This window comes from Callospermophilus lateralis, chromosome 4 (assembly GCF_048772815.1).
Source record: "Callospermophilus lateralis isolate mCalLat2 chromosome 4, mCalLat2.hap1, whole genome shotgun sequence".
Taxonomy (NCBI): domain Eukaryota; kingdom Metazoa; phylum Chordata; class Mammalia; order Rodentia; family Sciuridae; genus Callospermophilus; species Callospermophilus lateralis.
Genome location: NC_135308.1, coordinates 83,018,215 through 83,040,642, shown reverse-complemented (window position 1 = coordinate 83,040,642; position 22,428 = coordinate 83,018,215). Strand labels below are relative to the sequence as shown.

Genomic DNA, 22,428 nt, shown 5'->3' with positions numbered 1-22,428 from the left:
TTATTTTCAAGATTATATGTTTTGTCTTCATTGCCTGAGGTTGTGTCTTCCAAGAGATCTAGTCTGTTGGTGATGCTTTCTATTGAATTTTTTATTTGATTTATTGTTTCCTTCATTTCAAGGATTTCTGTATTTTTTTTCAGAGTCTTTATTTCTTTCTTGAAGTAATCTTTTGCTACCTGTATTTCCTCTCATATCTCTTTGAAGTGATCAATTGTTGCCTCTATTTGCTCTCTTAATTCATTATTTGCTCCAGAGATCATTTTAATTGTGTACATTCTGAACTCTTTCTCTGACATTTCATCTACTGTGCTGTCCTTGGAATCTATTATTGTGTCAGCATGGTTTGTTTGGGACACTTTTCTTCCCTTGTTTCTTCATGTTGCCCATGTGTCTTCCTCTCTAGCAGTGTGGATTTGAGGTATTACAGTTTCTACCTTAAAATCTTATAGAGTCCCTGCAGGTTACCAATACCTTGTCTTCAGGAATCTGGATGATGATCGTGTAGGTCCTGGCTGTTGTCACTATATGGAACCCAGCAGGGAAAGCCACCCCACGTGTTGGTAGATGGGGCTGCAGCATGGTTGCTCTCCCCCTACTGTGTGGGCCAGGGTCACTCTCCTCCTACCACATGGTGGGCCAGGATCATGGTCACCTGCTTCTCCTCCTTCCTTGTGGCAGATCAGGGTCACGGTCATCTCCAATCTCCATTTAAATCCAGAGCTCAGTAAACAGCTTGTCACCCAGTTGAGACTATCAGGATTGCCCTTGTTCCTCTCTCTCCTTAATGACTTCTCTAATCAAACATCAAGTTCCATTCAATTTTCATTTTAGATATTTCTTCAACCCAACTCCACTGCCACAGCCCTAATTTAGAATTCATTTATGCCTCCTTTGTTCCAGAACCTGCTTCTCTCCAGGACATTCCTTCCATGTTGGCCTAAGTGGTCTTTTTCAAAATTCACCTGATTCAGTTAATTTCTCAACTTTTATGATAGAGTCCCAAGTCCTTAATAGCTTGTTGGAAACTCTACAGCCTGGTCTTCTAGCATTCTCTGCTGACTCTTCACTCCCAGCTGCCTGCACCCCAACCATGCTAGACCTCTTTCAGTTACTCAAACATTCCATGCCCCGTCCTACCTCTGGGTCTTTACATAAGCTGTCCCCCTGCCTAGAATTCCCTTCTTATCTCTTCATTCTGCTAATACCTTTTCATCCATCAGTGCTCAACTTTAGAGGACACTGACCCAGGGAAGCTTCCTTGGTTTTCTAGAATAGGTGATGTTAACCTTCTGTGTGCTCCCATAGCACCCTGTACTTTTTTTTTTTTACTACTGAATTTAATTATTCATAGTTATTTGTTTAATGTTGTCTTCTTCATTAGAATGCATGTTCCATAAGAATGTTAATGTATCTACATCTCCTGTGACTGGATATTCAGCACCTTGCCAATGCCTGACACATAGTCAAGTCTCAATGAATAGCTTTTGACTAGATAACTGAATCACAGCTCTTCCTGGTTGAGTATTCCTGTTTGATGTACAGCAAAAGCCTAAGAACTAATTGTCCATTGTATCTATGCTTTCTGTAAGTCCTTTAACCTTTATTTTCCATTCCACAAGGATTATTATGTATAATATATGACACTCATCCTCTTCTCCCTCTTCTCAGTGTGGTGTCACAAGTTGATGTATTTTACTGGGTGAGGCCCAGGCAATTTCCCTGTTTATAGCTCTAACCTTTCTGTGTGCAAACATATAGTGAACTTTGGTTCATCTCCTACCATAATGCAGCTGCTAATTGCTGGTAGGCAGGCTGTGTCCCATGGCCCATGTGACCAGTGGGGCATGACCAGAAAGGAGTGTGGGGAGGAGTGGACACAGCAAGTCAGCTAGAGGCTATCCAGCCAGAGTTCCCACATCCCTGGAAGCCAGAACAAAGCAAGTGAGTGTGGGGAGTACCGGTTTGAAGTCATGAAGACACCACTGCTGGGTCCGGCTTTGTGTTCACTGTTGTTCCAGCCTTGGCTGATGTTGTGGGCCTCCCAGTTCAGTCAAAACTGCCATAATGACAGCTATGAGATCAGCGTCCTGATGATGAACAACTCGGCCTTCCCAGAGCCCCTGGACAAGTTGAGAGAAGCTGTGAATGAGGGATTGGACATAGTGAGAATGCGTCTGCACGAAGCTGGTAAGAACAGGGTAATAGAGTCCTCCTCTGCTACCACCTCTGGCTAAGCATGGACCTTCTGTACTTTGCCTGATCGCTCAACCTTCCCCAAGGTCCATCTCTAAACCCCTTTCTGTTTCCAGGCAGTAGATCTTCAGTGGGGAGAATTTGAACCTGACCATGTTGGGCTCACTTACCATGCACCTTTTCTGGGGATAGCTTCAAGCCAGGAAAATGTAAAGTGTTCACAGCAGTAAAATACCCCAGTTAAAACTGGGTTTATTGCCCAGTTCAGGGAGGCATTGTGCTTTCTTCTATAGCAGCTCAAGAGCAGCTCAATCTCAAGTCCTGGGTAATATTTATCCCTTAGAATAAATATTACCCACAGGGTTACCAGTCAAGAAGATGAAATAAGGGAGTAAAATTCATTCAGGCACCAAATCTATCTCTATCCAGAGAATGATATTATTCTCTGGACTTGTGCATTCTTTACATCACCCCTGGCTGCAATTATCATATGTAATAGGCAGAATAAACTTGTAATCAAATTCATTATTACAGTTCCTCACTGTATCTTTTAATTATAAAAATAAACCTTATTACATAAAATATGTAAAATATAAAATAAATTGTTCAGGAAAATTTCTATTCACTGGAAGTTTTCAGTCTATTTTCATATGCCTCTTTTAAGAATGTGGTTGGTGATCAATATGGCATAGAAACAATTCTGCATACTTGTGTGTCACTTCACATTATTCCATAAGTGACAATTTTCCTATTGCTGTGTGTTCTTCCTAGTTATCATGTGAACACATACACAATATCCCTTAGAATAAATATTATCCAAGTTTTCTGAAATTTTCCTATGGTAGAATATTTTATTCTATTTAATTTCTTGTGATTGTTTTTATAATACTACAATAAATGTTTTCTTATATACAGTTTTTCTCTATTCCGTGAGATTAGGTTAACAGAAGTAGAATCAATGAGGTGATGAGAATATTAATAGTTATCCGTTTTAAGAATGATACATCGTGATCTTCTCTACTTAAAATCCTATGGAAAAAAATCTTATGGAAATTAGAGCAACAGTTCAGATATGTATAACTTACTTCTGTGTATTTACAATATTTCTCAATTCTTTCTGAAACTATATTCAGATGTAAATTAATGGATTTGATCTAGAGCTACACTGGAATTAAGAGGTTATTTAATAAAATCCCCTTTTTTACTGAGACAGTGTGAGATAGTGAAAAGAACACTGGATTTGAAGTCTGAGAATCTGAATTGAGGTCTCTGCCCACAACTATTCTGTTTTTCTGTGACCCTGGGTGAATGAGGTCCCTCAGACTCTCTGAGCCATGGTTTCCTTGTCCATTATGTACTGGTCACGTGTTACATAAGTTCTAAGTACTTTCATTACATAATTTCTTTAATTGCCACAGCTCTGTGGGGTTGTATAATTGACACTGGTTTCAGAGCAGAAGTAATAACTTTGTTAAGGCCCTACAGGTTGTCTGTTTCAAATGGATCCAGATCCATTTCTGTCTGGTTCTGATAAGTGTATCATATTGCTACTGTAAGATCTTTACGCAGGATGAACTAAGATCTTTATTAAAAGTGGAGACTTGGAATCTGACAGATCTTGGTTCATATTCTTGATCAACCACTTACAGCCAATATAACCTCAAGCAAATTACTTACATTTTCTGAACTTCAGTTTCCTTATCCCTAAAATCAGGATAAGTGGTAGTTATAGTTTATGGGTACAGTGTGGACTCGCTGAGGAAATGCATGTAAGTCCCTTTATTGGGTAAGTACTCAGTAAACGGCAGTTGTTGTTGCTGTTGCTGGGCCGTTATTTCTATTTGGAGAAAAACATGCCTGGCATATAAAATAAATAGTGCAGGCTACAGGTTAAAATCTTGATCTCCAAATTCATACAGCCTGGATTTGAATTACTGCTCCACCATTTACTACTTGAATTGGAGTGGATGAGTTATTATTTTGAAACTTCACTCATCTGATTGGTAATACAGAGTTGCTAATGGTGAGGTTGTTGAATGGATTAAGTAAGTGGAGAGTTCTATAGAACTCTCACTCACATTGTTTTTTTTCCCCCTTCAATAATGCATTTTGTCGGATAGATATTCATGAAAAGTAAACAAAAGAGAAGCAGGTTTTAGAGAGAAGAAGTTCATGTTCTACATATACTGAGCATTGCTATTTGGAAAAAAAATTTAAAACAATATATCTGAGTTAAATTAAATAAAATTAAGAGTTTAAAGTTCATACTTGTTTGTTGTTTGAAAAATGTTCAGTCTTTTTTTTTTTTTTTTTGAGAAATCATGTGGAAAGATAAAATAGGCAAAGGTAGCATATTATAGTATATTCCACTGGAGTGAATCTAAAATGTTAAAACATTCTGGTCTTAAGACCTTTTATACTCTTAAAAAGAATCAAGGGAAAAATTGATGGTCTTGAAGAGTTTTGTTTATTGTGGTAACATGTATTGATATTTATTAGATTGGAAATTAAAGCTGAGAAATGTTTAAAACATTTGCTTATAAATTCACTAAAAATAACAAACATTTTATCTGTTAATGTTTCTAAGAAAAAAAATCTATATTTCTCAAGCCAAAACAAAGCAGGTGAGAAGAGTGGTACTGATTCACATATTGAGAATGTCTTTAATATTCAATTTAATGAAAGAGCTAAATTCTCATACTGGCTCTATATTCAATCTGTTACAATATAACATATATCGTGTACCTCCAGAAAATTCCATGATATGCTCATGAAAGAGAGTAGAAAAAGCAAAGAATGTCTTAGTGCAATTATGAAAATAGCTTTGACTTCATGGGCCTCCTGAAAGGGACTCAGGATAAATTCTAGAATCAGACTGCCCTAGGCTCACATTCCCAGTTCCACTATACTTACTAGCTCTGTATTGTTAAGGAAATCAACTTTCTCTATGACATCATTTTCTAATTTAAAAATTAGGGTAAATATTATTTCTCTTGCAATTTTCAGAAAAGAATTAAGTAAAATGATGCCCAATGCCAGGCATATTGCGACAGAGATGCTTCAGTCTATTATAACAACAGGTGGAAGAGGAACTGGGGCCCCTGTGGTGAAGTCACTTGTCCAAGGTCACACTCAACTCACAATGGTTCATTTTTCCCAAGCTCTGTTCAGGGTTTAACACTTGGGTTTTATTGTGCCACTCATGAACTGCCTGGAGCCTATGATTTTTAAATGGGTCATTTTCAATGTACCTCATGGAGGTAGGAGAGAGCAGAACTCTCATAGAGAGCAGAACTCTCATAGAGACAGGAGAAGTCAAGGAAGGAGTTAGCTTTCACATTAATAGGGGTGAGTACTGCCATCTTCCTGAAGCCCAGGTTCTATCAGGCGCCTGCGCACTGCCTCCTGGTCAGCCTGATGACTCCTGCTGTTTCCCAAGACCTTCTCCTGCCCTCTTTTCTACTATTCCTCGCCTGCACCCTCCCAGCACCCCAGCCTCCTGTTCTCCTGGCTTCAACGCCCTATATTCTCCCTATTGTGAGAATTAGCTGGAATAAACATTATAAAATGCTTAGTCCTGTGGTTGGTTCATGGCCACACTCAAGTGTTAATTATTATTAAACCCATCACTGACCTCACCTCTTCCACTGATTTTCTCTGACAAGTCTAATTTTATTGACCTCTTCTCTTATACGAGTCCTAGCAAAGAACTGACACCTCTTATTTGGACCTCTTATTGAACAAAGTACCAGTGTATGCATTCTTGAATTAATCAAAAATAAAAGAAAGTGCTCCCTAGTTGGTAGGATTGTCATTTCCCATAATCATATTTCTTAGGTGGCTGTAGGAATGTGTGCAAAGATACTTCCATCACGGGGAATAACAGGTCTCTACTTTTAAAAGTATTATTTGGATATTCAGAAGAACTTCTATTATAGATATTCTTTACACTTTTAGAGGTATTATTTAAAAATTATCCCACTGGACAATTTAGGTATAGACCTCTCTTTACATATGAGGATACCATGTCAGGGAAATTAAAATAGCCTCTAAAAAGAACACATAGAAAGTCACTCACAATGACAGACTAACGACTGAGTTTTCCAGTCTCCAGGTAGTCTTGGCAAATTAAGAATGTCTCTGGCTTAGCAATCAGACATTTGTCCAGATAATTTTTCTACTGAAAGGACACAATAGCGTTAGAGACAGAGCTTGATATATTCTGCTACCTCATTTTTATCTTTCAAAATGTGGTGCCTAGAATACCCAGGAATATTGTCATAAACAAACAAACAAACAAAAAAACCCAAAACGGGTTTGGCACCATAATGAAAGCACAAATAACCAGGATGGGAGCAAACTTCATGGGTCAGCTATGCCTTTTATTCAGCAAAAGATTTGGGCATCAGAGGGGCTCATTTTCTGGGTAGAAAATGCCCCTTGTTACAAAAGGGGTTTGGGTTTTTATAGGGGACACTGAGAGATGACTTAATCTCTTTAACAGAATGAGTCAGTTTGGGCATTCAAGAAACGTGTTGTGAGAATCTGAAACTTTTTTTTACTGGGTAATGTTTTTGCTAGACAAGGATGGAGGGTTCAGCATTCAGTGCTTATCTCTTTCACTCCAGGGTCTATTGTACTGTCACTGGGAAAGGATTTATTGGGAAAGGATCAATCCTTGTCTTCTTTCCAGGGACTGCCATTTTAAGATTGATGGATATCTCTTTCCCAGGGATTGTCTTGTCACTGGGAAAGGATTTATTGGGAAAGAATCAATGCTTCACTTTCTTCCCAGGGATTATCATTTCCTTGTCTTGGGGGTTGTCATTTCCCATGTCCTTCAATCAATGCCTTAGCCTTCACCTAAATCTATTATCCAAAGATCTCAGACCAGAATGAGAACTGTTCACTCTGTCTTTGGGAGTGGACCACACAGGAAATGCCTAACATCGGGAGTGGTAACCGTTCAGTAAGACTAGATGCTCCTATGACCAAGCAGATATTTCAAAGAGAAACTTGTTTTGAATTCTTATATTTCTAAGAGAGAAATTTTTAATTACAGTGACATGCAATCAAAACTCTTACACCATTTAGGACACTAATGGAGATATTTTCCTCTCATACCCTTGATGAGAAACATTTAAAGTAAGAGAGTATTTTTCAAGATAAAGAAAGTCCTTTCTGGAGATTTTGCAATGGTACACAATCTCTTTCCCTGTCTACCAAGAAAGCAAACAGAATCTGGCAGCAGCTTCTTTATAAAAAATAGGCGACAGACTGTTAACTACATTCATTTTATCTGAGAAGGAATGTCTTGGCCTGGGAACTTTGTGAGAGTACTCATGTGTTCATTGATACATTTTGTTAACCTTTAAGTGAACCTGGCAAAAATTATTCTCTCATGCATGAGTTTGGATCTGAGATATCAAAAATGCACAATGGGTTAGGGATGAGATAATCATGACTTCAGATCCCATCATCTATTACATGGGACAACCCCATTGAAAACAATTTTTTTTTTTTTTTTTGGTACCAGGAATTGAACCCAGGGGGGCTTAACCATTGAGCAACATCCCCAGCCCTTTTTAAAATATTTTATTTAGAGAAAGGGTCTTGCTGAGTTGCTTAGGGTCTTGCTAAATTGCTGAGGTTGGCTTTGAACTCAACAGTTCTCCTGTCTCAGCCTCCTGAGCTGTTGGGATTACAGGTATGCACCATAGCTCCTAGCCCAGCGAAACTTTTGTCTCAAGCTGTTTTCTAGAAAACTAAGACATCCCTTTTGTGCTAAAATTATAAATCTGAGAGACACAGGTGACAGTTTTTATCAGTAAGTATAACTGCTCTGATAATTATCCCTCACTGGTATATTCAACTGCTCACTTAAGTCTGTTGGAAAGTCTAATCTGCATCCCACACCTGACATGTCCACCTGAACTCTGATTCCTCCCTGGAATACTCAAACTTGCTCCTCCCACATTCTTTCTTACTTTGGTCAATAGCAATTCCCTTTACCCCGTGCTTAGGTCAAAAATATTGACGTTATCCTGAGTCCTCATATTCTCATGCTTTTTATCCCATCTGTCAGCAATTTCTTGCCAGCCCTTCCTCCAAGATTCATTTGAGACGATCATGCTAAGTGAAATAAGCCAATCCCAACAAACCAAAGGCTGAATAGTCTCTCTGATATGCGGATGCTAACTCATAATAAGGGGGTAGAGGATCTGGGAAGAATAGAAGTACTTTGGATTAGACAAAGGGGAATGAAGGGAAGGGAGGAGGTTGGGAATAGGAAAGACAGTACAATGAATCAAACATTACCTTCCTATATTCATATATGAATGCATGACCAATGTCATTTCACATCATGTACAACCAGAAGAATGGTAAGTTATACTCCATATATGTATGTGAAAATACATTCTTCTGACATGTGTAATTAATAAGAACAACAACAAAAACAAAATTCAACAATTTTCCTCTATTTTTGCTACTAGTACTTTTGTTCAAGCTAACCTAGGTTAATCATAGACTCCTAACTAACCTCTCTGATTTTTTTTTGTCCTCTATAATCTATTCTCCATATAAGATTCCAGAGAAATATTTTTTTAAATGATGGTCAGACAATATCATTTCTCTGCTTAACCCCCCACCCCCACCCCAGACATCCCATCCCAGAATAAACTGAAAGTCTTTACTAAGGCCTACAAGGTCCTGAGTGATATGAACTCCCTCCACCTTTTCTCTTGCCATTCTACTCCTTTCTAGCTCTGCCATAACTGCAGGGGCTTCCTTACTGCTTCTAAAACCATCCTGCCCAAGACTTTTGCCCTTGCTCTATCTCCAACAGGAAACCCCATATCTGCATGCCTCACTTTCTTGTGGCACTCAGATTCTGGCTCCCCCTAGGGGTTTCTACAACCACTCTATGAGAAATAGCACGATTCTGGGTGATTCCCCCAAAGAAAATGTAAGCTTCATGAAAGCAGGGACTTATTTTGATCAATGCTGTCTCCTGAGCACAAAGAAGAGTGCCTGGCACATAGCGGAAACTTAACAAGTATTTGTTGGCTGAATGAACAAAGACGGAAGACCAAGGAAGATTGTAACTGTGTATGCATTTAGCAGCAAACAGAACCAGCATCTTGGGAACACGAATGAGCAGGATATCATAGCATCTGTTTCTGCTTTCCCCACACTGTCCAACTCTGTGTAAGAAATTTGCTGAACCTATAGTTGTGAAAAGATGACAAGAATATGAGACATATGAAAATGTCATTTTGTCCCATTGTCCCAGATGTGGAACACTTATAAAAACTTAAATATAGGAATGGGGATGTGGCTCAGTGGCTAAGCACCCCTGGGTTCAATCCTTGGTGTCAATAATAAAAAAAAACTTAAATATAGCATAAAATATATAATGCAATTATATTTTATGTAACCAAATTATATGAGAATATAATTGCCGCAGCCCGGCTGGCTGGGCAAAATATCCGGGGGGTGACGAATAACTTGTGTACGTTGATGCAGCAGGAGTGGAAGCCGTTTATTGTAGAATAAGAGCGGTATTTATACATTTTACATAGCCTATCTAATTAGCATAAAATAGATACAGCAGTCAACCAATAAGGAATCTCCACACTTAATGGCTCGCTTTTGTTACTTCACAAACCACTCCCTCTGGCATTTGGCCAGGCGCCATCCAGACTTGTTTACAGACTTTAACATTTCTCTGGCAAAATAACAGGTGCCAATCTGACTTGTTTACAGACCTTAATATTTCCCCCTTTTGTTTAATTTAAATAACGACCATAGGGTTTTTTACGGAAATACCATAAATAACCTGCTAGAAACAGAAAGGGAGGATACAAAATGTTACAATACCAAGCCAATTGATGGCTCCATGCAAGAAGCCCTTGGAAAAATTATACCAGCAATGAGACCATTAGCAAAGATATTGAGTTACAATTTGTTGTAGATTACAGTTTGTTGTCTCAGTCCAGATAAAGCAGTGTCTCACTCAATAGATTAACTCACAGTCCAGGTAAATCACAGTCCAGGTAAGTTTTGCAGGCAGCTAGCTTAAGTTGTAGCAGCAGAAACAGTAACAGCTCTGAAGTCTCCTCGGGTTCTCAGGCGAAGTTTCCTCCGGTTCTCAGCAACACTGTAAATTCTTTCACCTTTGTTTTCACCGGCACTGGGACGAAGGCAGGAACTCCGGATGGCTAAAGAAAATCCTGTAGCATTTCACTAAGAAAACAACCTTCTGAACAATTTAGTACATTATTTCAAGGTTTTTTTACATTTGAAATAAGCCTTAATAGTACTCATTACTCATCAGCCTCCAGGTGTGGGAGACCCATTATAGTTACTGGCCTTGGAAATGATCAAACTTCAGGGATGCCAGTAGCGTCTTCTGCCAGCTGTAGCATCCCGGCAGCCCCAGATGGCCCCGGGGAAAGTCCTGGGCTCAAACTGCTTCCGGGCACAGGGAGCAAAAACCTGTGAGACTGCCTTGGAAAATTCTTGCTGCACCATGATTGGCTTGGGCAGGTGGCAGCCGCCTTGTCAATTTATGCACCCTCCGGTAACGAAAAGTATTCAGTAATAGCCTTTTGCTGCAACTTTTTTCTTGATAATCCTTCTTCTTCTGAACTTTCTTTTTCTTTCTGACTAGAGTTTCTGGGCTTTTATCAACACATGCCCTAACTATTCTTGGTTCCACTGGGGTGTCTTTTTCCCTTATCAATTTACTTCTCACCCCTTCCATATTTTCATCACAAAGACAATACAACATTTCAAGACAAAACAAGACACAAACATACTGTATCAATCTTCTCCATTTTCTCAAAATGGCCATTTTTCCTCTCGCCCTATCTGCCTAGGGACGAGCAGATTGCTCCCGTCCTATCTATGGACGGACAGCTTTTTTCGTCACTTACCCCTGAGTGTCCCGGGGCTCCCCTTATCGGGCCACCATCTGGGCAGAATAACCGGTGGGGGGGGGGGTGACGAATAACTTGTGTTCGTTAATACAGCAGGAGTGGAAGCCGTTTATTGTAGGATCTGAGCGATATTTATACATTTTACATAGCTTATCTAATTAGCATAAAATAGATACAGCAGTCAACCAATAAGGAATCTCCACACTTAATGGCTCGCTTTTGTTACTTCACAAACCACTCCCTCTGGCATTTGGCCAGGCGCCATCCAGACTTATTTACAGACTTTAACATTTCTCTGGCAAAATAACAGGTGCCAATCTGACTTGTTTACAGACCTTAATATATAATCATATTATAATATAATCTTTGTGATATTAACTATATAATTATAATTATTAATGAATACTATTAATTATTATTAGCTAAAATTAATTGATATAATAATATATAAGTCCTAGACTATGGTTTCCAACCTGTTTTAATGCACCTGTGATAGTTTCATTGAAATATTCACAGAATTGAAAACTTGGGACTTAATGAGCTGCACTGTGATGATGGCTGCACAATTCCATTTATTTACTAAAAATTATGGCATTTTACTCTTATAATGGATGACTTTTATACTGTGGAGAGAGGGAAATGAACAGAAAGAAACATACAGAAAGATGGGGCAGGGGAGGGGGGAATGACTGAGGAATAGAATTAAAAACTCAGAATTCAAATATTTCCAGGCCTGGAAATGGATCTTCCTTTTTTTCCTCAGAATCAGTAAAAAGAGATAAATCTATAGGTGGTATAAATTACAAAAACAAACAAACAAACAAACAAAAACGAGTTTTCTCTTTTCCCTCCCTTCTGGATAACAGGCTTAAATGTGACTGTGAATGCTACCTTTATATATTCCGATGGTCTGATTCACAAGTCAGGTGACTGCCGGAGCAGCACCTGCGAAGGCTTGGATCTCCTCAGGGAAATTACAGTAAGTGTTTTCTTCTATAGATGTAGCTTTCACCCCACACCCACACCCACCCCACCCCCTGGGCTTGGGATGGTCACAGTGCGAAACCTGTGCACGTGTCCATGAAGCATCTCCCCATGCTTTGCAGCCATGCAGTGGGCTGCTTTGGAGGCCGGGTTTCTGGCCTGTGTCCTATGGATTCTCCAAATGCCCTCCAGGAATCCAGGAATGTGGGGAGAAACATAGCCACGTACTATCTGCACACTTTCAGGAATATAAAGAGGAATTATTTTGTTTTCAACTGATGATAAATTTTTTTTAAAATGTACATGTTGATATGAACCTGGTTTGCCTTTGTTTCCCTCAAGAAATATCTGAGGAGCCATATCTAAAAACACATTATCGGACATAACTTTCCTATGTTCATATGTAAATACACCACCAGTGAAACTCTACATCATATTCCCACAGGATGGGATCCTAATTAGAATAAGTTACATTCCACGAATATATAATGTGTTAAAATACATGGATAATATGTCTATCTAAAAAGAACAATTAAAAAAAAAACACATTTCTCAGCCCCACATGAGAAATCTGTTTCAAGCCATTGCCACATATCAGGTCACAGGTGGTTGCTTGAGGGTTGAATCTGAAACCTGACTTCAAGTGATAATGGTAATATCTAAGAATAGAAATGGGAAGGGGAAGGTTCTTGCCCAGTTCCTCCTCCCAATTCCAATCTCAACCCTAACGCGAACTTTAAGGAGCTGAAGAATAGCACAAACTCTTTACTGACATATAGGTGTTCAAGATGCTCAACTACTAGAAACTAGGGAAATGACATTTAAGAACGTGGGGAGTAGAGCCATGACTCTAGAACTTTAATCAGTAACCTCACATTGATCAGAGAGGTGCCACTCAAGTCAGGATGCTTGGCTGGGTCTGTCTTGGGAGGGTGCAAGGTGGCCCAGGGTAGTTTGGTAACTCTCCTTCACAGTTGCAGAGAAGTATGCGACTCTTCCCTCTTCTCTATGGAGGCATGGTTCTCCAAACCAGGAATGGGATGTTCCCAACCACGTTCCCTTGGAGAAATAGTACAAGATAAGATAATAATGGCTCAATTGATCACATTGCATTTGATTCAAAGGAGCCCTTTTTTGTAGCTCTCCTTGAAAACTAAAACTTGTCCTCTCACTCCCAAATCTTCCGTATCCCCAATCTGTCCTGACAGCCCCTCCTTCATCTCTTCCTGCCCCCCCCCCATAAGAGATCCACCTCACCTTGGTGGAATAACATTCCCCTCTACCCACAGCATCTCCTCTCCCTCATACCTCCCTACTCTTAAGTTGTCCCTGGCCTGGCCCAAGCACAGTATGCAACTCCTTTCTGCTGTGCATTCAAACTCTTGACAGGCCACGTCCCAACTTTCCAGGAGCCTTTCCCTGGCCACATCTTTTCTGTTCATTTGTTGATCTATTTCGTTTTCTCCTACAGAGGAAAGGTCAGCTGGGCTGTGCTCTCATGGGACCTTCATGCACATACTCCACCTTCCAGATGTAGTAAGTAGTTTGGTTTGCTGTTGTTTTTTGTTTTTGTTTTTATCATTGTGAACTGAAGTCAGAACATGATATCACAAGCTAAATGATTTAATAACCAATAGAGTAGTCAAGTCAGTACAATGAAGGGTTTTGGGACCCTAATATTTTGTCACTTCTCTATAATTGCTATTTCCTTCCCCAGATAGCTCTACTTTTGCTCAGTGGGGTGACCACAGTAGTTGTTCACTAGTTTGAGTCACTAACGTATGAGCATAAGAGGCAACACATTATGAGTAGAAAATCAGGGACCTAGCAAAAAACAGGGACATCAGACCTTGGAGAGCCTGAGGAGTTTAATAAAGGTAATATCCACAAAAGCATGGGCAGAGGGGAAAATACAAAGGGCAGTGCTACACCCAAGGGTATTAGTGGGGCTCTGTTTTATATGCAGGTTTATAAAAGTGAATAAATAGCAAGGTACTTATTTTATAGACTTATTTGAAGATGAAAAAAATAGCATATTTAAATGTTTTCATACTACAGGTATCATCTTAGAAAAAAAGACTATAATATATTCCAGAATGAAAAAATTTATCTGGCTTTAGGAAAATTGCCCCCATCCCTTTTATTAATTTTGTTCAGTGTAATTCACATCACCACAAAATGCTTTTGTTCTGTCTGACCACACCTTCTCCAATCAAAATCCTTCACATGTACATTTCTCTTTCTTTCTTTCTTTCTTTCTTTTGGTACTGGGGATTGAACCCAAGGGTACTCAACCACTGAGCCATATCCCCACCCTCTTTTTAATATTTTATTAGAGACAGGGTCTCACTGAGTTGCCAAGTGCCTTGCTAAATTGCTGAGGCTGGCTTTGAACTTGCAATCCTCCTGCCTCAGCCTCCGAGCTGCTGGGATTACAGGCATGCAGCACTGCACCCGGCTCTCCTGTGCACTTCTTTCACCTGTGCAGTGTTCTCCTGAATCAAGGACCACCCTTTGTCTGCACAAAGAAAACTGTGCTAAGGGACACTGTGCAATAGTTTTGGAGGGTAAGCATTAGACTTCCAAAATTTCTATTGGTAAGTCTGCTTGTGATACCTTCGCCCAGCAGTAAAACAGACCCAGATCCAGGCCACCACATACCATAGACACACCACAGGAGCACTTTCTGATTCCATCCTCCCTACCAAAATTTAGATATTTTCACACTTCCTACTCCTTGCGCTCATTCCCACTATTTGTCTTAATCTGATCTCTTATAATGTTGTTACTGAGAAGGAAAGAGGGACCAGAAAAATTTATTTTCCACTTGTGAGGACCTTCTGTATGCAATGGAGCATTTTATTTTTGTAAGTGAAGAGAAAATTAAGTAAAATATATCCCTTTACAGCCAAGTAGAGAAGGTGACAGGGACACTGAGGACTAATACAAGTGAGACAGTTTCCATCAGAGAAGAGCAAACAAGAAGGTGTAGAATACATGGAAGAAAATGGTCACCTCTGGTTCAGGAGGTTAAGCTTCAAAAAGGAAAAGATCTCGTGAAGGAAATGGAATCTGAGTTTTGTGTTGAAGAACGGTATCGATTTTTAATGGGCAAAGATCAGGGAATAATCTTCCCATCCAGGCAGATGTAAAAGCAAGTAAAGAGGGCAGTGACAAAAATCTGTGAAAGTATTTATTAATTGGAGTTCAGGAACTGTATGGAAGAATGACAAAGACTAGAAACGTTAAGTAGGACCATAGTTAGAGGTCTGTGTGAGGGCAGTCCAGGTGAAAGAAGTTGTATCTGTTGAGATTTGCATAGAAATCTCCAGAGTTTTGAGCATGGGAGAGCATGAAAAGAACCTCAACTTTGAAAGGAATAATTGATGACCACATATAGGTAAGACATGGCAGAGACTGATGACAGGAAAGTCCACAGGGAGAGGAAGGGCCTGAGTTACCAAAAGCCAGCAGGCAAGAAATGGAGGACAGCTTTAAAGATAGTTGAAGGTAGAATTCATCATATTTCATAATTGACTGGATATTGAAGCGGGGCATGGAATAGACTTTGAGATCTCAAAACACTGAAAGAAATGGGAAAAAATCAAGGTAAGGTATTTTGGAGGAGTTAAAATAAAAGATAAATTCGACCATGAACATGGTGAGTTTGAGATGCAAGCAGGACACCCAGTAATCCTTTCAACCAGCATGGAGGATGGAAAGGGATGTTGCTTTCCTTCCATCGTTAAATACGTACAGAGCACTGACCTGTGAGCCCAGCAGACTGAAGTGAGCCGTCAGGCATGGCTAGTGCCTTCAGGGAACTGGCGGTCCAGCGGGGATGACAAATAGTCAACATATACCCTCTGAAATTATTACCTGTCCTTAGCTATCAGTGAAAGTTTTCCTCTTAAAGAGATATCTTAATTAGGTCCCGAGAGGTGAATAAAAGTTCTCTAGGAAAAGAGGCAGGGACCATTATCCTGGCATCTGTCTTGATGGAGAATGGAGCTTGATATGTTTAAAGAATTACAAGAAGGGTTCCTTGTGCTAAGCAAGGAAGGAAAAGTCATTTGCTACCATCCATTTCAAAAGTGGTCCCTAGTAGAGCTGGAAAGAAGGGAATATGTGGAGGGAAATGTGGAAAAGCATCTTTCTGGCTTTAAAATAATTATGATGAACTTGGTAGCCCAAATCTCTATTTCTCAGTCCTATTCCCTTCCCAGCCCAGAAAGCATGATAACTCATTTAAGATTAAATCAAAGTAACCAATCTGCATAATGCTGAAACCACCTATAGTGTGCTGGGAACATAGCACATGGCCAATACATGTTTTTAAATTCACCTGTGCTGGAGGGATATCTATGTACATGAGGACCTTGCTCCAATGACCCTAGTTTCTTTGTGCTATTTATATGTGCATGCTAGAAAAGGTGAAAGAGGGATCTTATCTGTGCTACTTAAGTTAACCTTAGTATTGGTTTCTTTCTCACCTCTCGGCATAGCCTTGACACCCAGTTGAACTACCCCATGATTTCAGCTGGAAGTTTTGGATTGTCGTGTGACTATAAAGAAACCTTAACCAGGCTGATGTCTCCAGCTAGGAAACTGATGTACTTCTTGGTTGACTTTTGGAAGATCAATGATCTGCCATTCAAACCTTTTTCCTGGAACACTTCATATGTTTATAAGGATGGTAACGAGACTGAGGACTGTTTCTGGTAAGGAGGATCATTAACATTGTGGGGCACTTACCATAAAGTAAGCCATAAACTCATAGCAGATATCTGGTTATTATCAGATGTGCCTTTCATCTATAGAGCAGTGTGATGGACACACACACACACACACACACACACACACAGAGAGAGAGAGAGAGAGAGAGAGAGAGAGAGACATATAAAAGCAAAGGTGTCAAAGCAAATAAAGTATTATAAAAATAATCAGCATAGATCATTCGTGACATACCTTCTAGTTTTCAAAGTATGTTCACATTAGTTTTATTGATTCTCCACAGTAAGTTCTCTGAAGAAAAAAAACAAACTGGTACTATAAGACCAGAGAAAGTGCATTCTGCCCATGCTACATGTACTTATCAACTGTAGCAAAAGTGGCAGAGAGATTCTTTTGGTTGGGTTACTGGCGGTGCTTCCAGAATGCTGCGTAGTGCTGCAGTCTCTGTCCCCCTAGGTTTGCAGAAGTATAAGACTGGATGCCACAGGGATGTACTTCTGGGAAAATATAGGAATCAGCCCTAAGACCTCACCCTAGAAACTTTGGGGTGAAGGAGAACACCAAAAAATCCCATTTCATATAGAAGCAGAAGTTATTCTTATCAACTCTGAGTTTTTGGACTGTTCATTCAATGGCTTCTGGCTCATAGAGCAGAGTAGACCCTCCCTTCTATAAGTAGCAGGAAGCAAGTAGAAGGGACCCCATCAAATGCCTATTATTTCTATATATGCATGAAGATCCCCTAAAACTTCCTCTATACACTCACTAAGTTAGCTGTCCACAATTTGAATCAGTGGTATAATGATGTGTACTACCTATTGTGTTAATAGCAGAAATTAATTCTAAATAAAGTCCCAGGACAGATTTGCAAATGACAAGTGAAAGTCATGGGAAGGCCATGAGGAAACAAAATTGTCTTCTTACTTTCTCCTTTTCCTGTTCCAGGTACCTTAATGCTCTAGAGGCTGGAGTTTCCTATTTTTCTCAGGTACTCAGCTTCAAGGATACCTTGAGACGAGATGACCAGTTTCGGGATATCATAGTGAATCATAACAGGAAAAGCAATGGTAAAAATATAGGAAAACAATCTTTTTACAAGACCTTTCCTCATGACTACCACCTCCTTCAGAGTCATTTTGACAAACTTACCACTGAATAGTTATCGTCATTACCTGTATATATTCTGTATATTTAGGAGATCTATAGATCTATAATTGCTTGCAACTTTATTATTTTGTTTCTTTCATTGATTAGTTAATTAGTTACTTCATTGTTTCACTTTTACTGTATCTTTTATCCTCTGAAAGAAAAACACAAAAGTAGGATTGAATAAATATATTTACATAATGAATATAGATAATTGTGCTAACATCCAGCTTTTAGAAACTAAAATGATATCAAAAACTATCATTGTAAACTGCTAAGTGCACTTTAATCCAACATATTATTAGATTTGTGACTAATCCTCACATGTTCTGAACCCTGATCCTCCTGCTAACCAAGAAGATAAGTTTATTGATATACAGGCTCAGGAAAAATTACAAGGCAGCAAAGATCATCTCACGTTCCTAATCTATATCTCACCTGCCCCATGAGTTAGAAGCCAAGTGTGAAAAACTAATGGAATAAAATCAACCTCATAAATCATTAGGTGATTTATTGCACTTTCCATAAAATTCTTTTTATAAACCAGAACATATCAGGAACAAAGGAATCAATTGTGAGAATTTCCTTGAAGAAAAGATGCTTTCTTGGCAGATTGTCTGAATCACTCAAATAAACTGTTGTGATTAAGAATTTGCTATATTAAAACCTACCAGTTGCAAAACATTAACTAAGATCTGAGGATAAAAGAAGTATAACATTATTCATGCCTTAAATTCTTTACAATTCAACTGGACAAAAACGGCAAATAAAAAATGTTTAATGAAGTTCCCCCAACTCGTCTTTCTCACAAAACCATGCATTTAGGAAATAGTTAGCTATGGTTTCTGGTTGAGCTTCTGATTGGATTCTGTCACTCAAATTTCTAAGACTGAGTTCCAAGTTAAAAAGTACAGGCAAAGCCCAAGGAAAGTTGCTTAGAAGGACTTTATAAATTCTTTTCATATTCACTTTTACTATATCTTTTCAATCATTTTCGAAATGGTAGGGTGCACTTCACTTATCTGAAAATGACTTCTATAATAACTCCACCTCAGTGTAATGGAATAAGCATTCACAACTTGAGCTCTGCTCAAGAGCTGTCTCAGTCGTCTCAGTCATCTACCAATCAAAGGACCCCTTTGGCTTTTGGCGTCAGTCTCCCTAAATCTATGAAATTAAGGGAACAGACCAAAAGATTTTTTTTTAAAGAGAGAGAATTTTTTAATATTTATTTTTAGTTTTCGATGGACACAACATCTTTATTTTATTTTTATATGGTGCTGAGGATCTAACCCAGTGCCTCGCGCATGCCAGGCAAGCGCGTTACAGCTTGAGCCACATCCCCAGCCCAAGACAAAAAGATTTTTAAAGATTCCATGCAGTCCTATTCTGACTTCATAACCATAAGTGAAAAAGGGAGTGAGATTTAGGGAATTGGTATTAACTTTAAAAAATATAATATGGACATATTGTATTCAAATCCAGAAAACTGTTTTTCTCCCAATCTTGTGTAGACAACCATTTATTTCTCTCCTTGTCTTGCTTTCTCTCCTCCAGTAATTGTTATGTGTGGTACACCAGAAACTTTCAACAGCCTGAAGGGTGACCAGGAAGTGGCTGAAGACACTGTCATTATCTTAGTGGATCTATTCAAGTAGGTATCAGACCTGGAGGGACTGTTCGCCTTTCAGAAAGGGAGTATTCCAAGGACTTCCAACAGATACATGCTCTTTGCACAGCCTCTTAAGGGGTTCAGCAGTAGTGTTTGAATTAAAGTTTCCTTCTCACCCTCATTCTCATATAATCAATTGTGAGCTTCGCAGGGATAGAGTCCTTTGACACCTTCATCATTGCTGAATGCAAAATTTTATTAAAGGTCCATTAAATCCACGTTCACTCATCCATGAGACCTACTCATCAACCTAGGATCCTGATTCCCATGCTAATTTTAAGGTCTTTGTCTAGGAAAAGATAAATCAATTAACCGTTCAATAATATTATTCCTGTGAATATGGGCCTCATTTTGTTTTCTTCAGTTGCTAATGGCATTTGGTCCTCTTTTACTTTTCTTTCTGGCCTATTTGTTGAGAGTAAAGCTTTAGCTATGTAGGTTTGATTTGTAAACTTATTCCTTGCTTTCAAAGACCTAATCACTTGGTGGAAATATTTTCTGTGCACTTCTTTGGGACTATAGTATCTCAATAAGACATTAGAGTCCATTATATCAAGTTGACTGTTGTCCATATTAGCCCAGAGGAGTCCTAGTTTATTCCTGTTGTCCTAGTATCCTATATGGTTGGAGCATTTGTCTGAGGAAAAGGGCTTCCACTTGAACATTAAATCATGGTCTCCTTATTATAATGCAGAACACATTGGACTTAGTCATTGTACCTTAATGTGATTAAATTTGTTGGATGCTTTCTGTTCTCAGTCCCAGAGATGTGCAGAAGAAAAGATTGCCACCAAGTGACTTCTCTGCACTATTCTGCAGAGTAGAAACCATCTTTTATCACAGCCTATACATATTTTTAGCACTCATCTGATAATATGTCTGGAGACCCACTAACAAGTGCCAAAGTAATATGAGTTATTCTAAGCATAAAGGAGGTGTTGCTGGTGTGCCTGTGCCCCTTGTCCCATGAGTTGAATCATGTGACTTTACTTATCTGACTGGACCATTCATCATTACCTGTCTGCATTCAGACCTGAGGTGACTGCTGCTCTCCATCTCCCCGATATTAGCCTGGTCTTTACTCCCACACTAAGAGTTCTTTTCCTAGTGTGAAGGGAAATGAATGCAGGCCTGTTTCACAGCTAGGTGTTCATGAAGATTAACAATCAATCTAACCTTTTAGCTATAGAAGTATAGGAAGTTATCAACATTTCACTCCCACCAACACATTAATTCTAGTAACTGCTTTGTCTTCAATGTAGTCAAGTTGGTATAATTTTACTTTCAGCAAACCCTCCATCAACTGCTGAAATGCTAGTTTTCCTTTGTGAGTACTCCCCAAGGACTCATGGCTAAGTTTCAAGAACATTATGAGATTCAAAAATAGACCAATTTGTGTTCAAATTCTAATTTGGACACTTCTGGTCCTTTTGACTCTTGAGTCTTAGCATACTGAGACGAAATCTTCTCGTTTGTAAAATGAGAACTAACATGTCAATTTTGTGCGTGTCCATTTAGGATTAGATGTGATAATATGAGCAAGAGTCAACATAGTCCTTAGCATACAGATGTGTTTAAACATTAAATGATGATCACTCTAGTGATAGCAGTTTGATCATGTTAGATTCTTTGCATTTTGAAACATCCAAATGATTAGGAAGCATAGAAACCATATAATTTTCAGAGCAATCTCAGACAGTATCAAGAGTCTGCAGTGTGTCAAGCGTCATCGAGGAGCTTATGAAATGAGGGTCAATGAGCTACTGTCCCACGTGTCAAGTAGCTTACAGTGCTAGAGAAAACATTTACTTTTTATGCTTATGCTTTACCATCTGGAAAGTAAGTTTAATGATAATCTTTCTCTGTACCATATCCCAATATCTCTAAGTTGTTAAGAGCACCCAGGGTCAGTAAGCCTTTGGAGCAAGTATTGGTTCACATGTCCAGAGCCCAAAAATTTCCCTCAAAGATGTTCCTGTATTCTGATTTTCTTTTCCATTTTCCTATGTTAATCACAACAGCCTAAGTTCTCTCATGAATCTTAGCAAATGTAGAGGGAAACACTTCTATCTGGGGGAGGTTGAAAATTTTGTAGATTACTAAAAAAAAAAGTTTTAAAGTATTTTCCAGGCCAATGTTATATTTTCTATGAATTGTGGAAGATGCAGCTCAGTTTTGGGAGGAACTTAATTTTATGAGGAACATGTTTTTGATTTTAGTGACTACTATTTTGAGGACAATGCCATAGCCCCTGATTATATGAAAAATGTCCTTGTTCTGACACTGCCTCCTGGAAATTCCATGATAAATACCTCTTTCTCCAGGAGTGTTTTACCGGTAAGCTGTGTGTGTGTGTGTGTGTGTGTGTGTGTCTGTGTGTCTGTGTGTGTGTGCGCGCGCGCGCGTGTGTGCTACTGGGGATTGAACCCAGGGCCTTGTGCATGTGAGGCAGGCACTCACACTGAGCTGTATCCCCAGCCCAGGTGCATTGCTTCCTATCTCTGGCAAACATGATTCTTCATAGACAGGCAGACCAAAATGCGCAAGGTAAAAGAACCACTTGGTCTCACTGGGGCAAGAGTGTTAATTCATTGCCCAGTTCTATGAGGATCACCACACAACAGCCACAGAGACAGAGGAGTTCTCATCTGCCCATTATTCTCCCCAGGGCAGACATTTGAGGCCTGAAGTAATACCCAGTCCTCAAAGTAGGCTTGGTAGTATTCTGTCACCAAAACTGTTCATGTCACATTC

The 22,428-nt window shown here is 39.2% G+C and overlaps 1 protein-coding gene across 1 annotated transcript in view; it reads left to right on the top strand.

Moving 5' to 3' along the window:
- Nucleotides 1-1,973: 1,973 nt before the first annotated feature.
- Gucy2c (guanylate cyclase 2C) overlaps nt 1,974-22,428 on the top strand; it is a 68,755-nt gene continuing 48,300 nt past the window's right edge. Inside the window, exons 1-7 of the mRNA XM_076852689.1 lie at nt 1,974-2,190; nt 12,005-12,117; nt 13,594-13,658; nt 16,628-16,843; nt 17,802-17,923; nt 19,560-19,656; nt 21,894-22,011. Of these exons, the coding sequence (XP_076708804.1) occupies nt 1,974-2,190; nt 12,005-12,117; nt 13,594-13,658; nt 16,628-16,843; nt 17,802-17,923; nt 19,560-19,656; nt 21,894-22,011 (948 nt within the window). The remainder of the gene's footprint in view (nt 2,191-12,004; nt 12,118-13,593; nt 13,659-16,627; nt 16,844-17,801; nt 17,924-19,559; nt 19,657-21,893; nt 22,012-22,428) is intronic.